At 43.7% G+C, this 15,086-nt stretch overlaps 1 protein-coding gene across 3 annotated transcripts in view; it reads right to left on the bottom strand.

Moving 5' to 3' along the window:
- Positions 1 to 15,086, bottom strand: part of ets1 (v-ets avian erythroblastosis virus E26 oncogene homolog 1) — a 35,255-nt gene that overhangs the window by 10,560 nt on the left and 9,609 nt on the right. For 2 of the 3 annotated variants that reach the window (XM_082503684.1, XM_082503685.1), the window contains exon 4: positions 310 to 429. In XM_082503684.1, coding sequence (XP_082359810.1) covers positions 310 to 429 — 120 coding nt within the window. Of the gene's footprint in view, positions 1 to 309; positions 430 to 11,209; positions 11,615 to 15,086 lie in introns of those variants that run through there. The other variant, XM_082503686.1, reaches the window with a different exon arrangement.

Below are 15,086 nucleotides of genomic sequence, written 5' to 3'. Positions count from 1 at the left end.
CCATCTCTTTGCTGTCTGTCTCTGTGTCTCAATTCTTGGGATGTTGCAGTCAGTCAGTCTGCCTGGACTGAATATATATAATGCAACGCCATTTCTGGAACAACTGGGCATTTCCTTTTCAGTCAGTCTTTCTAAGAGGTGCTTTCTCAGAATCCTCTGAAGAAAGCCGAAATGTGAAAGAACTGCAGATGTGTGCGCCTGATATGTGACACACTGAGGTATTCTTAGAGGGCTGGTGCTGCAATTTGAGTTTTCAAATGAAAACATTAACAGGAACTAATGACAGCAAAAAGCAGCTGGCAGTCTTACCTTTGGGAATACCCAGTCGCTGCTGTTCCTTTGTGAAGCCACTAAAGGTAGCCTTCAAAGCCTGGGACATCATCTCTTTACTTCCTGGAGTTAGCAGGGGGACATCTCCACACTCGGGATCTGCAAATCACAAAGAAGAATATTTATTTTGAGTAACACCAGCATCTGTTAGACTTGAAATCCAAATGACTAATATTACATGCTCCTTTCACTCCTATTGACAACTGAGGCTGCGGCAGTGCATCCTGTATTATATTTCATGCCGATAAAGCTCGCTGAATGGAAAATTTAATTGAGACAAAGAGGCGGCGGGAAGAGTCCTGTGAATGTGCGCTTCGGTTAGACATTGACACAGTTACGTGCGCGTGCATCCACGTCCACACAAACACAGCAAACATTTATATCTACCGTGATCAACAACATGGTTCAACAATTACATTCCGTCTAGACAGACACTGTCTCCATATCGGCTCCAATCTATTGAAACAAGGACTGTCACAGCTTTGGCTCGAACCTGTTTAAAAAGTAAGGGAGAGCCATGTCACTGTGTGTATACTGTGTTGGTAAACCCCACATTTATTATCTTCTACCTGTACATCCTGGGTGGGAGAGTGGTCAGTGGCCAGTGCTGCCCATCAGCGACACTATCACCTCTGCTAGCCCTCCTACCACGTCGCCCCGACACAGTGGGCCTACTGTCACAGGACCCAGCGCGGGGTCAAGCATTCTCACAGGTCAAGGGTCGAGGGATGAGGTGATGATGTCACCGCGGCTGCTGGCGAGTGACTTGGAAAGTCGGGGGTGGCCCGTCTCGAGGGGATTCAGTTACACACTAGGGTTACTGTTCTCGGCTCACAGCCAGTGGGCAACCAGTGGGACACAGAGCTCCCTTTGATGGCTTTAAACAGTGCCTGATGACTCGCACTCATCTAATTAGATTTACTGGACTGCAGAAGTATGGCGATAAGGGGGCAAAACAGAGGATATGATGAGGAGGAGAGAAGGGGAAAGACCCTCTGGCCTCTAATATAAAAACAGACTAGTTAAAAAAACAAAAACAAAAAAAACCCCAGCAACCTAGGCTCAACTTGTAAACAGCCACAAAAAAAGAACCTAGAGTTTCAGTTAGGGCATATTTTATCGTTTAAATCTCCAAACCGTCCACACACATTTGCACAGCACACAATTACATCTGTTATTATCTGTTACTGTGCAGTAAAGCTTAATGTCACTTTCTTGTGTACTCAACTTTTGGGGGGGGGGGGGGGCAACGTGCATACGGCAAAACTTAAAAACACAGCAGGTCAGCTTAGGTCTCAAGTAGGTTAACATGCAAACACATAAAAAAATCAAAGAGTCAGCCAGGTCTTGATTTTGGTGGTGAGTCTATTTCTTTAGATCATTTTTTTCTTTGTCCATTACATGCAATTTCAAATCATTAATCCTAGATCACAGAAAGGCTTGTCTTCAGGGCAAACAAGCTGTGAGGAGTGGGTGTGTCACACTTGCAGCACCGCCATGTGTCAAACCCAGATGTTCTGGCATCTCCACTGGCTGGTGTTTTATCTGCCAGCAGTATACTAGAGCAACATACAGTTCATGCTTGTTTTCACCACTGACGTCGCGACCTTGTCTGGAATGCACAGCAGCTTACCCCCCCCCCCGTCCCTACTTCGCCCATGTAACCAATGTCTGTCTGGCTGTTTGTAAAATTAGGTTTCCCAGTTTCTGTTTTTTCAGTCTTTAGGTCGTTTTTTTTCCCCCTTTTCTTCCCCCTCTCAAGCTTTTTTGCAGCAGACTGGAGAAAAAAGACAGAGGAGCTCTTTGCTTCTTCCTGTGATTCAATTTGGGCTGTAATAATATAGTCTGAACAAACAGAATGTAACCATTTCAGTCAGAAGTGAAGGTAAAAGGTTGAAGAGTTGAGAACAGCCATTGTTTTACAGTCTCACACAAAAACCCAGTTTAACTACTGTCAGACATGGCTCACACATCAAAATAAAGCTGGTTTCTCTATTTGACAAAAAAAAAAAAAAGACTGCAAGGTTGTCTAAGTTTCTACTGAGCTCGTTTTGCTTTTAAGTAGTGTTGGTAATGCAGAGAGGTACATGTTGCAAATGGCTGCAAACTGAGATGTGACCGGGACTCAGACAGTCTGTGCTTTGATGTGAAAGCAAAGGCAAAATGTGGCAGTTTATTTAAGCTGGCTCAAGTGGAGTTTGTCTGCACTTTCAAACCGCTTACACCCCTCCCTCCACACCGCTTTTATCAACCCATCCGCACCGCGTACTTGCCCACACAGACTTGAACCCACTTTAGCACTAAATCTTCCATCAAAGACACTTAACACTACAGTGCATGAGAACTAACATTAGACACTAGAGAGAGTAAAAAGAAAAATGTGAACCCCGTCTACAAAGCATATCATTATTGGGTTGTTTTAATACTTCTTGAAATCCTGCTCAGGCTCTAATTCAAACCACAAACACAATTTAAAAAAAAGAAGAAGGTTGACTGTCAGGTGACAGTCAAATAGTGTGTTTTGTGTACATACACTACTTTGTTGTAAATTTTTCTTTTTGATCTGAGCTGATCTCCTAAAAACATGATGCAGAATGTTCAGCAAGGCTGAAAGGAGAACGCTAAACGTAACAGTGAAGTGATAATAGAGCAGTCTCCATGGTGAATGATCCATATGAAAGTTATCTGCGGCAGTGCTAATGTACAATGTGCATCCATTAGCGAGAGAGGCGAGCTTGGATCTAGACAGTCTCGAGTAAATGATGAAGTCCTGATACGATTTCAATGCCTGCGAGCCCCATTAGATAGAGAACGGTCAGTATGTACTGAGAGCTAGAGCATCCACTAGTCATCACTTTCCACATTAGACTGTGTGGGTCTGTCCGCAAAATGAGTCCCATCCACTTAGCTCATGAAATGTGGGAATGGATGTAAATCACAGGCAACATTATGGCATTTCACTGACAAGTATCTGACTTAAAAGAAGAGAAAAAAAGAAAAAGAGCTTCTGCAGCAAAATGTACAAAATGAAACCAATTTTACTAATGAGGTAAAAACCATATTAAGTTCATCTATGCTAAGAATCACTGACGAATTGAGACTGATGTTTAGTCTAGATTACAGTAAAAGGTATTGATTAGCCACTCTCCTCTTGCCATGAAATGAGTAATGGACAAGCTACTGAGTGCGACGACGATATTTCCCCCAGGGGTTCTCGCTGAGGCTGTTCCACCTTTACTGCTCTGCCCTTGTGAGCAAGGCCCAACCCAACTTTAGACAGAGGTACTTCTTTGGCACCTCAGGCTGTTAAAGTGACTCACATAAACACACATATACATATACACACCAAATTAGTGGCCGTCTTTGCCTGTGCGCTAGAGCGTGGGTGTGAAATTGGGATTTTCACAGCCAGGGCCAAAGTCTATTGGGCTGGAATAGGCACGGATGGGCAGGGCGGGACAGGGCTGGGGAAGATAGCAAGAAAGCATCTTGGGTGGGTGATGGGTGACTGAGTTGGGTGAGGGGTGGGCAAAAAAAAAAAAAGAGCGAGAGAGAGAGAGCGAAACCAATGAATGGGAGGTTTCATAAAGCTCCCTCTCTTCTCCTTGTCTGTGGCATGACATCACAGTGGGATCGGTGCCATCTCCCAGCCTCTGGCGGAGAGTCAGTTCATTCATAAAGCCTGGACTGCTGCCTCTGCTCCGAATGATGCAATGATACAACAGAGCAGGCAACCAGACCCAACAAATAAGGGACAATATGCTTTCTATCATGCGATTGAGCTATAAATAGGCCTATAGTTTATGAGTGGGTGTGTGTTGGTGTGAGGAAGCAAGATCGGACTGTGAATAAAAAAATAAGGACAAGATCTGAAAGGGTAAATCAAAGCTGGGCTTTTGATAGCCTTTGTCAATAGCAAGGAGCCAGTACTTAGGACTGCATAGCCGTTTATTTATATCAGATTGTGGCAATTTGGGTATCCCGCTATTCGCACATCTTAGCACATTGGGGGGGGACGTCTTTATAAAGATCTGCATAAGTCCATTTCCTGTGGCTGAGTTGCCACTTCCTGTGGGAGGTGAGGTGAATTGAGGGTTCGGGTTCGGGTTAAAACATTTCATAATAACCACTATGGGCTTATACCCTTCTTGATTATCCCTACATGCACACACGTACATATTAAACAGGATTACGGCAAGCTGTGAGGAAAAAAAACAGGAGCTCCTGGTTAATAGTTAAGAGCTTATAATTAGTTCTTCAAGGCAGACCAGCCCACAGCTGACCAGAGGTGACAGGAGTATGTGAGAACGCCTTTGATGGAGATACATATCTAGACCCCCAGTCTGCAAAAGCAGGGTCATAAACTCGGCTGGTATGAAGGGGACCCATTCAGCACCACAGAGTGATAAAGTGGTGACTGAAGGCTGCAGTGGAGCAAAAGGAGAAGAACGGGGTGGCGGTCTGGTTTTAAGAGGGCTGCTTGTTCAGTCAGCCAGACTGTTTAAATTTCCATCTCAATGCCAAGAAACCAGGAATTGAAGTGTATGCAAGGCGATGAAGCCGGCCAGACCGGCAGCAGACCTTAGCATGCTTCGAAGCAGGACAACGTCAGGCTGAAGTCCTCCCACGCGCAAACCAGTACAATCCCACCATCACAGGCAGCAGTGCTGAATAACTAGTTTTATTCTTAGATCTTCACCACTGCCTTCTGGCTGCCCTCCTGAAACACAAGCCTGTGGTGGTGTAAAGCTGCTGTACGGGACAAGCCTAGTATTGCTGACATCTGTCTTTGGCCATGAAAATAGAGTTGCCCAGGATCATCACCACCACAGACACACTGGCTACTGAAGCAGACAATAAGTCAGACTAATACCCCATAGCTGCCTTTCTGTCTTTCTTTCCTCCACTCCCTCCTTCTCTGAAATCATATTAGCCCATGATGTGAAAGTGCATTAACGCTACTGTTTATGCTATGGCCTCGGTGCTTGATATGACATTCACTTTGATCCACGCCATCACCAAGAGACACTTAACATTATTTTTCTTTTTTCTTTTTTTTTGCTAAAAGCTTGTTAGAAATTCTGTCCTAGAAAAATAAAAAATAAAAAAAATAAAGAGCTTTCAGCAGGATTTGGCTCCTTGCTGCAACTTTAACTGGCTAAAAGCTGCACTGGTCTGTCTTTAACAGTGTGAAAAGGTCTGTTTTTACTTACTTAGTCCAATAAGATCAGTTCATCTTGTTTTATGCATCAGTGCATAGTGGAGAAAAAAAAAAAAAAAGGGGGGGGGGGGGGGGGGTTGACAGGGAAGTGCTACAGTCCAGAGTGCAGGTGGCGCTAGCCTAGCCATGTCCAGGCTCCATTGCTGTTATAAACAGACATGGGATGCTCTGGAGGAACTGTTTAGGCGTTAAACCAAACACACGACATATCTGACAAACAGTTTACTTTCTGTGTTGCATTTTTTCCACAAAACATGGTGCCTGCCCCATTTTTAGTCCAAATTGATACATTCTGCAATCGGGTTCCTGATACACGCACGATTCATGTGGGACAGTATAAAGATGCACGTTCACACACTTGGATGGAGCCGTCTGCAACACAACCATGCTTACGGTTTGCAACATGTATGCTTGTAACGGTTGGGTCCAATTAGACATCATACATATACACATATAAAAAGACTGTTGCTTGTTAGACGGCGAACTTTGGGCGGCAGATGGATACTTCATAAATAAATTCTCCCAAGACCGCCATGTTTTCATGTTGCATGCCTCGCATTCCACCTCTGTTTTACAATCGCCAATGTGCTTCTCACAGCTTTCTTGTTTTCCTCTAATGCGACCAAAAATGACTCGCGGTCTGAGTGGCAAAATGGTCTCAGCTCAAGAAGATGAATCGCTCTTCTATTTTGGGCTCCGTGTCAGCTCCACAGCTAATAGGAGCGTAAAACATCTGGCCACATCTTTCTTCCTTTATCTTTTTTATAAAGATATGCACGCTTTTCACGATGCTGTGAAACTTCTCAGGTTTGGCTGACTGTACTGATTGAAAGATTTAAACTAGGATTTTGATAGCTGGAAAGTTACAACTCAGGGTTTTGCAATACGAGATGGAAGTGATTTCAAAAAACATGAGACTAACGTTGCAGTTGTGTAAACTGGTGCTCGAAATATCTTATCTCACTCTCTTTAGTTCTCTCTCTTAAACACACACTCACATAGACAAGCATACATAGACAGGGTGTGACTCATTTAGTCAAAGGATGACTGGACGTACGGGGATATCGTGCTGCTTCATTTGACAATGTGACCGGTCATGATTAAAGCAATGACCAGATCTTGTAAAATTCCTGCTGGTGATTCAAAATGTGGTCACAGTTACCTTGAAACCACACATAAAACAAATACACGTTGCAGAGCAACAAAGAAGTGTCTGCAATAAGAACTTACGTGAAGCAAAAATAACAATGGTCTACACTCCCAATTTCTACGACAAAATAACAGTGATGAAATGTTTAATACAAAAAAAAGTACTCTAACTAACACAGCCCATAAAACACACACTCTGGACATATGTCTTCCATTTGACTGTGTCGCTCATTACAGGCATCGCAGAATCATACTTAAACGCCAAGCAAACACCACCCCTCTCTGTCATCTGTTGCTTTGGCGGGCTGGTCGATCTACATACATCTGACGCTGTGGGTCTGATATGGGCACACTCGGTGGCTGTGCCCCATTTGCTCACCTGATTACAAAAGCAGCATGCTATGCACACCAACTCCGAAAACAGGTGTTGTGAAGCAAGCATAGACAAAAGAGAAGAAAGTGAGCACAATGTAGAGCACACGCCGAGCAAAATAAGTTATCCGACTTCGTTGTGGACAGCCGAACATCTGCACTGAAACAAACCGACTACCTTTAAAGACAGTGGACTGATCCCCAAAGCAGGCGTGTTCCTAAACCGGCCAAGTTTCCATTTTATTATAGGAAACACAGCTACTAAATGTGGAAATATAAAACAGAAACTCTGTGAAAAAAAAGATTTTCACGACAATGTAGAGATCCGTGGGCAGTTGTTGAAGGCCTTTCTGGACAGTGAAAAGCTAGTCAGGGTTCCCCGTCATACTAGTAATGAGGGGCAGAGGACTGTGATAGCTGTAAGCTAATCAACACCGGCGCATAGCCAGTGGCGTGTGGTGTAGCAGGCGTCTAGTCCCATGACTCAGGGATTACAAACTAGGAATGACTGGGGATGGGACAAAGTGCATTCACCGGGAACTCACTACAGTATATACCACATCAAGGGCATGAGAGAAACTCATGTGGCCAACAGAAAGACATTGAAACAGAGGGAGAAAGGGAAAGGAGGGGGGAAGAATGCTAGTGGAGGAATTGAGTCAGTGGGTGGGTGAATGACTGAAAAGAGTAACAAAAAATGCTTTTTAATGCTTTCTGTTCCTCTCTCCTTTGCTTTGGTTGTCGGTGTTTTTATGTAATGCAAATAAAATCAGAAGCTGCGAGAAAGGCATTCTAGCCTTTGTGATCTCTTTTGCTTTTATAGCCATTTACTGTAGCCTCATTGGCCACACCTTGGTAGCTCCTCAACCCCTTACTCACCATATGCTTATTATTTAGTCGACTGCTGTCTGTGGAGCTAGCACGCCTTTTTTATGACTAAGCTTTATAAGCAAATATTAAGGTGTGTAGTCACGAGGGAAGCATCAAGAAAGACCCACGCACCATAACGGTTTTATGTTTCTATGGGCAACGCAACAGATGTAGGAACCAGTGAATGGTTGGCTGACTGGATGCGGGAATAACCCATTTAATGAAACAAAGTGGCACCACTGTGCAACACTGAAAAGAAAGAAAGAAAGAAAGAAAGAAAGAAAGAAAGAAAGAAAGAAAGAAAGAAAGAAAGAAAGAAAGAGTCATTGTGAAAGCCAAATTGTCACAGGGAGTCCCATTGAGCAAACTGATATCTGTTGCCCTCTAGGGACAGTCGAATCCCATTCAAATGAAACCTCATGTTAAGTAGGTGAGGCTGGACTAAAGTTTTGATCTCACAAACTAGATAGTTCGACACGCCAGACATCAGAAGAAAAACTGACCCGTTTGCTCTGTTTGGCCCAGTTCATTGACAGACCACATCAAGAGAAGCACAGATCACCCAAACAGTGTTTGCACAGCTGCTAGCCAGCCACGCACACTCAAACACTGGCATATATTACACTGTGCTACTCAAGCAGTGCTGTCACAAACGCACTAAAGAAAGAAAGAAAAAAAAACTTATGTAACTCCCTCATTCCTGACTCAAGCTACTACTCCTCTCCACAGTGCACCAACATGAGAGGAACCATGAAAGAGAAAGTAGGTGAAGTCCTTCTATGAGTCTACTGTTTTTGCCATGGCCTGTATGTGCTTGTGCATCTGCTGCCTTTTTTAAAGTGTGGATTTGGATGCCATATAAGGTCTCTCGGAAGAAACGTCAGAACTGCCAGTTACAACAAAGTGCAGCATTTTTGATCAGATAAACCTGAACCTTGCCAAAGCTATTTCTATGCTTCTATGCATACCACCCAGCAGGGCATATTCACAAAACATTCCTGTCTTTCACTGAACCTCGACCTTCAGGCCTGGCAGAGACATAAACAAACAAGGGACTGCTCATTCAGGTCTAAAAACTGTATTGTAAATAATTAACTCTGTTGAATATTAAATCCATCACTGGGCAGCCATAATAAATGTTTCTCAAATGTACTACAATGCGCCTGGTGAGGTAATGTTCTACACTATCTTTCAAATTAGTCTCTGTAGAAGTTTCCTCGTGGCTAGAGAGTGCTTTCAGCAACAACAACCCCACCGGCTGGGTCACAACAAAGTAAGCTTGGGGTGCTTCGAAGTGAATCCCATAACAGTGAAGTAAGCAGTGTTATTTTGGGCTTACCTCTGCGCGAATGACTTTTAAAGAGTTACCTCTGCTGTCACTTCCGTCAAAAAAAGAAAACAAACAAAAGAGCAAGGTGGGCTAGAAACCACTTAAGACTGTTAGCAGGGTGTGCATGCATGTGCAGTGTGTGACTGCAGGTGTTATTCAAAACAATGCCATAGACCTGACGGGGCTAAAGCTGAGCTGCCATCACCACTTGCTGCAGAGGTGCTTCTCACAGTAACAGTCCAAGAACTTGACCTGTGTGGACTACTTTCTTTCAGTAAGCTGTAAGCAAAGGGCAAGTGCAACTTGGTCATGCCTTTAAATTTGTTATTTCTTATCAGGCTGAAGAACAGCCTTGGCCATTGGTAGTACATCTATCTTGCGACTATGGTAACACCAAGAAGTAAACAAGAACAGTGTGCGTGAGTGTGTGCGTGTATGCATGCGAGAGGGAGGTGAAGAAAGGATGTGTTTGTGTGAAGTTGTGAACTGCTCCTTGGCAGGCTTGGCTTGACCTGAGTGCACCCAACTTAGCGTAAGTAGGAGCGAGAGTTGCGAAATGCTTTTGCAAGATTGTGCTACGCTTTGGCAACAATTCTGCAGCTGTCAGCAGAATTTGCGACTTTTGTGTGATGTGCATGTATGAATCTATGCTCTGCAGGTATTGACAGCAGGGAGAAGGCGGTTAATGTGGTGAGTCACAGCCCCTTAGTGGGTCAGCACTAGCAATTAGTATCAGATTTCCATGATGCATCACTGCTGCTTGCTACTCTGCTAATAGGTTCTCTGCACCTGAACTGCAAAAGCACAGGGGGATTGGTTAATGTAAAAAGCTGCTGAATGCAAATCCTGCAAACGTGCCACCATATGCTATGAAAAAAAAAGATAAAGAGAGAAGTGAAACCACGCAAAGGTTTAAACCCCAACACGAAAACAGCTTACAGTTGCGGCCTCCCCTGCCTGCGCCCTGGACTACCCCTGGAGTGATCCAAAGGGTTCTGGGCAGTGGAGTTAAGAGAGAGGCAAGCCTCAGCACTGCAGATTCATCACCTCAGCCTGCCTCTCCTGATTTCTGGAAAGTCAGTTTCAGCCACTAAAGGAGGAGGTGGTGGGGAGGGAGGCAGAGAAGAAAGGGAGAAAGAGGAGGCAGTTTGGTTGGTGGGTGAGGGGAGGGGAGGGGGTTATTAGGCACCACTGCCTGTCTCCCATGCCGGCTGGGCAATATGCCTTGGATTTCTCCAGCATGGCATGGAATATATGGGTCAGTGTTAGGTGAGATCAAAGCAGGATTAGAGAGATAGGGTTACCATCTGTACAAAAAGAGGAAATGTGGCAAAACTTAACTCGGATAGCTGTTCATGCTTGAGATCATCAGAGAACTGTCATAAAACATACAGCGTGTCTTAAAGTGGCAGCTACACACATGCATAAACAGTAAAAGTCACACTGCTGTTTGCATGTACTAGTAAAAATTGCCAATGCTATGCAAAGCAGCATGCTTTGTGATGACTGATCATAAATGTAAAAAGTCCAGTGTCCTAACTTTTTTTTCATATTAGCACATCATCACATCTGAAACAGTCACACCTGTCAGAGCCGGATTTCTAGCAATACGGAGCACACACACACGCACGCATGCATGTATGCATACAGTACAGTCTATTGCAAGACTCTAGACCCTCAGGCATGATTTCATCTTTCTCAAGTCTTGCCTGTAGAGTCCAATATTGAGCAACCAGCAGCGCCTTCATCAAAGAAATGCGTTCAGGACGTTATGTCCCTCTCTCAGCTCATCTACTTGTTCTCGAGAATTAGCAGCGTGCTTTACTGTGAGCGTAATCCGGAGACAGCCGCTTGTGTTACAAAGAAACATTGAGGAGTAATGTACAGTAAGTCTCGTGTTAGCTGTCAAAGCGCTCAGAAGAGTTGAGATTACTCACCGTCCATTTTTTCAGCCTTTATGATTGTTAACGTCGGTTTCATATCGACAGCTGCCGTCATGATCATCAGATCAGCGTGAATTAATAACGCCGCCTCCCTCTTTAATTCTAACACCTCCAAAAGCGCAATATATTTCAAAGGAAAAAAAAAATCTTCTCCTCCTCCTCTGGCGTCCCGATCAGTTCTTGATTTTGTAAAAAAATATATATTTATATATATATATAATATTCTCCTCTCACACTAAAAAAAAGAAATGGAAAAGAAAGAAACGATTCAGATTCTTTTACTCCTAACTTATCTTTCTCCCTCTCCGGTACACACACTCCCTCTTTTCCTCGTTCTTTCTTACTCACTCACTCACACACTCACTCACTTACTCCCTCCTCTGTATCTGTGGCTATGGGCGTTGCATTTGTGAAGAACCAGAGTGCGACGACAGAGAAGGGGGCGGTGACTGGGAATAACTTGCTAGCTGATTCACAATTCAATTACAAGGACCCCCCCACCCCCACCCCCCACCCCACACCCACCTCTTCCCTCTAGACACCCCCCCCCCCCCCCACACACACACACACACACACACACACACACACACCAGCTCATGTGAAAGCTGTTACCTGTGACCCCGAGCAGCCTACATACGTCATCGTACGCACTCGGCGCCTTGCTCTTGATGTTGAGAAACACGCTGGTGATTTGATGATGAACATTTTAAATATGTATACACATATTTTTAAGAGAGACTAACGGAAAAAAACGTCTTTATCACCTAATTTAGCATGCCAAACCATTAGGAATGAATTAATGTTGATCTATAAATCAGAGTCTGAGTTATTAAATCAGAGTTATTAATGTGTGGAAATAGTATTTCTACTAAAATCTCAAAACAAATAAGCTATATAGCTGAGATGAAGTTACTAAGAGCTAAAAGAACCTGGACTGTCTCTGTCCTATATATTCTGTGGGTCCAGGCATCCTCATAACTTGTAACTCACCCTCATAAACACCTCAGAGTATTTCCTGTTCAGGTTGCAGAGATCAATAAAAGTCAGCCACGTCTGTGTTCTTTATGCTGCTGCAGCACAGTCATAACAAAGTTTGTCTTTACAAACAGTTGCCCTATTAACCTTTATTGAAAATGAAGATATAAAAATAAAATAAAAATAAGGCACAAAAGTAATGCGAGGTTTAGTTGTCTGGATGTTTAAATCGATCTGCATTACCGAGACCGTCAATGAAAATCTAGTTTGGGAAATGCAAACTGCTTTTTCTTTAGTTTTCTGCTCGCTTTTTTTTTTTTTTATCTGCCAATAATCAGGAACAATGACCATGCCTCACTGGAAATTGAATCATGTATTTGTTCTGCTGCTGAAAAAGAATAAAGACAAAAGAAAGACTGGGCTTTTTGCCACAGTAGGACTCCACTCTTCACAAGCTACTACCATCAAGGAGCACCTCCCATGGCAACAGAAGCTGTAATAACAGATGATTCATTTTTAACCAGGTTTTGTAAGAAATTTAAAATGTAAATAATTTTCTTTAGAGCACATATCCCACAGCCAGCCCCATCTTAAGAAACCTAGTTAGAATGAATCAATGGTACATCCTATGATGCACATCCACACGATACATCTGCATGTCTTGTACACTTGTACGTCTAAATGGGACGATGTGGGAGGAGGCTGGGGAGCCAGGGATATTGATCATGCATGGATTTTTTTCAACTGGTGGTACTTCACCGACTCCATTAGCAGCCCTGGATCGGGTTTCATTGCCCTGATAGGAGCCTCATCTGTGAGGAGTGCTGGTGGGTTCTGCGGTGAGAAAAGCTGCCTCACCAGGGAGGGAGGGGGGCTTTAAAGTAGAGGGGGTGATGGAGGAGAAGAATGGAGGAAGAAACAGTAGCTCTCCAGCAGTCAGCACGTCGGTCTCTCAAACGCTCTGACTGAACCTCTTTGTCTTCTGTTAATGAACTCCCTTGTATCTGCTCTTAAAAGGACAGCCTGGGTCCTTTTGTGCCTAAGGACAGCCATTTAGAGTTTAATGGTGTTGCTGACTAATATCTGGGCTGGTGACACTCTGGATGATTTTCACTTTGTTCCTGTCCATCTCTATTGATTTACATATTTTGTTAATATTTCATTTGATTTTAGTGATGAAACGTGCATACTAATTGGTAAACTAATATCTTAATAATAATCCTGTTAAAAAGTGATTACAAAAGCTCTTGAAATTCTTGGCTCCACTATGCATCTGAATATATTTATATTATGTTAGTACATTGTTGAGCTGTTTCTCAGAGCAGTGGCCATTGCCTGGTGTACAATGACCCTTAAAAGCAAGGCGAACAGCACTCTGACATGAGGAAAGGTTAAATGCTAAACAATCAGCTTCTCATCATCAGTCGTACAAGCTTATTATAACACAGTTTTGAACAATCTGAATTCCATAAGCAACTGCTAAAACAATTGTGTCATTTTCTTTTTAGCAATAAACATGAAACGATCGTCTCATGCATGTACAGTACCCCCAGGACACATGTCCTAGATCAAACAAGTTTTGGTTGCAGTGTCTCTTTTTCTTCACCTGGCAAATGCTGTTTCCATGGTTTTGACAGTTAGCTGCCTTCACTCATTTGTGTTGCTGTATAGCACCCCGGGCAAAAACAGCCTTCTCTCTCTCTCCTCGCTGCTGCTTGCTGTCAGTCTCTTACTGGCACATCTGTGCTTTCTGCCTGTCTATAATCCTCAGATGTAACCGTTGCACCTGCTACTTTTCACAGAGTTAACTGAAAGGTTATTTGATTTAGAGCAATCCATACAGCTGTCAAGTGATATTTGTCTTTGATGGCGGCACCCTCGCAGTAGTTGCAGGAGCCTTGGATGCTCTGAGGCTTTCGATGTTTGGCGTGTGCATTCTCACACATTTACAAACGCGAAGCCTTAAAAGATGACTGGGATAAAATCCCAAAGTCCCAGAGAATGTCTATGATCTGATGGGTATGGTATTTGCGTGAATAGAAGCCATTTAGCATGTAATCAGTCAGTCATTTATTTACAGCCACTCAAGCACACACACACACACATATGGGACACGCACACACACACACAGGGCAGACAGTCAAACAGTAAAACAGTGGGGTCCTTGTGGCTTCTGTCTAACAGCTCAGTCTCAGCTCTATCTGTGGTGGATGCTGTCTGAAGGTGCCACAGGCTGGATGCACTCCTGCTGAGATCAGAGGGTTAGCTGGGACAGGAGTGCTGTGTCCCTGTATGTGTGAGTCTGTCTCTGCTCATAGATGTCTACTGTGCTTGTGCACATCTCTTTCTTATGCCTCGCATTCCAAAATCTTTTTCTTCCCGAATGTGTTTGTGCGCGTGCATGTGTTTTTGTGTATATGTGTGTGCACACACGCCGCTAAATTGTGTGGATGTAAAGTGCACTGGGAAAGTAGCAGGGCCTCCCTGAACAAAGGCTCAGCTCTTTTCTGAACAATTAGCTCCGCTAAAAAGGACATCTCTTCCTCCATTAGCGGCACCACGTGCCCCCCATCACTCCATTGTGCAGATAATTCAATTATCCCCACCCCCCTCCGCGTCTCTTTGCCTCCCAGACCTCCCTTTACTTGTCTTGCGTTCTTCTCCCTCCCTCCCTCCTCTCCATTATTAGCACAGTCTCGCAGTCTGCTAGTCCTCACAGCTAAAGGGATCATACATCAGTGTTACTCTATGTTTCATATGAAAAATGAAGGTTGTGTATCATAGTAAATAGCAACGCCCAAAGGAATGATCCACTCAGTTAAGAAACAAGCAGTTGTTGGATTCTTTTTTTTTTCCTTTGGTTAATTGTTGTATAAATTCAGTTTATATTAAAATG

Source organism: Aulonocara stuartgranti, assembly GCF_965226115.1.
Source record: "Aulonocara stuartgranti genome assembly, chromosome: 14".
NCBI lineage: Eukaryota > Metazoa > Chordata > Actinopteri > Cichliformes > Cichlidae > Aulonocara > Aulonocara stuartgranti.
Note: the sequence above shows the minus strand (reverse complement) of the source record. Positions and strands in the feature narration are given on the sequence as shown.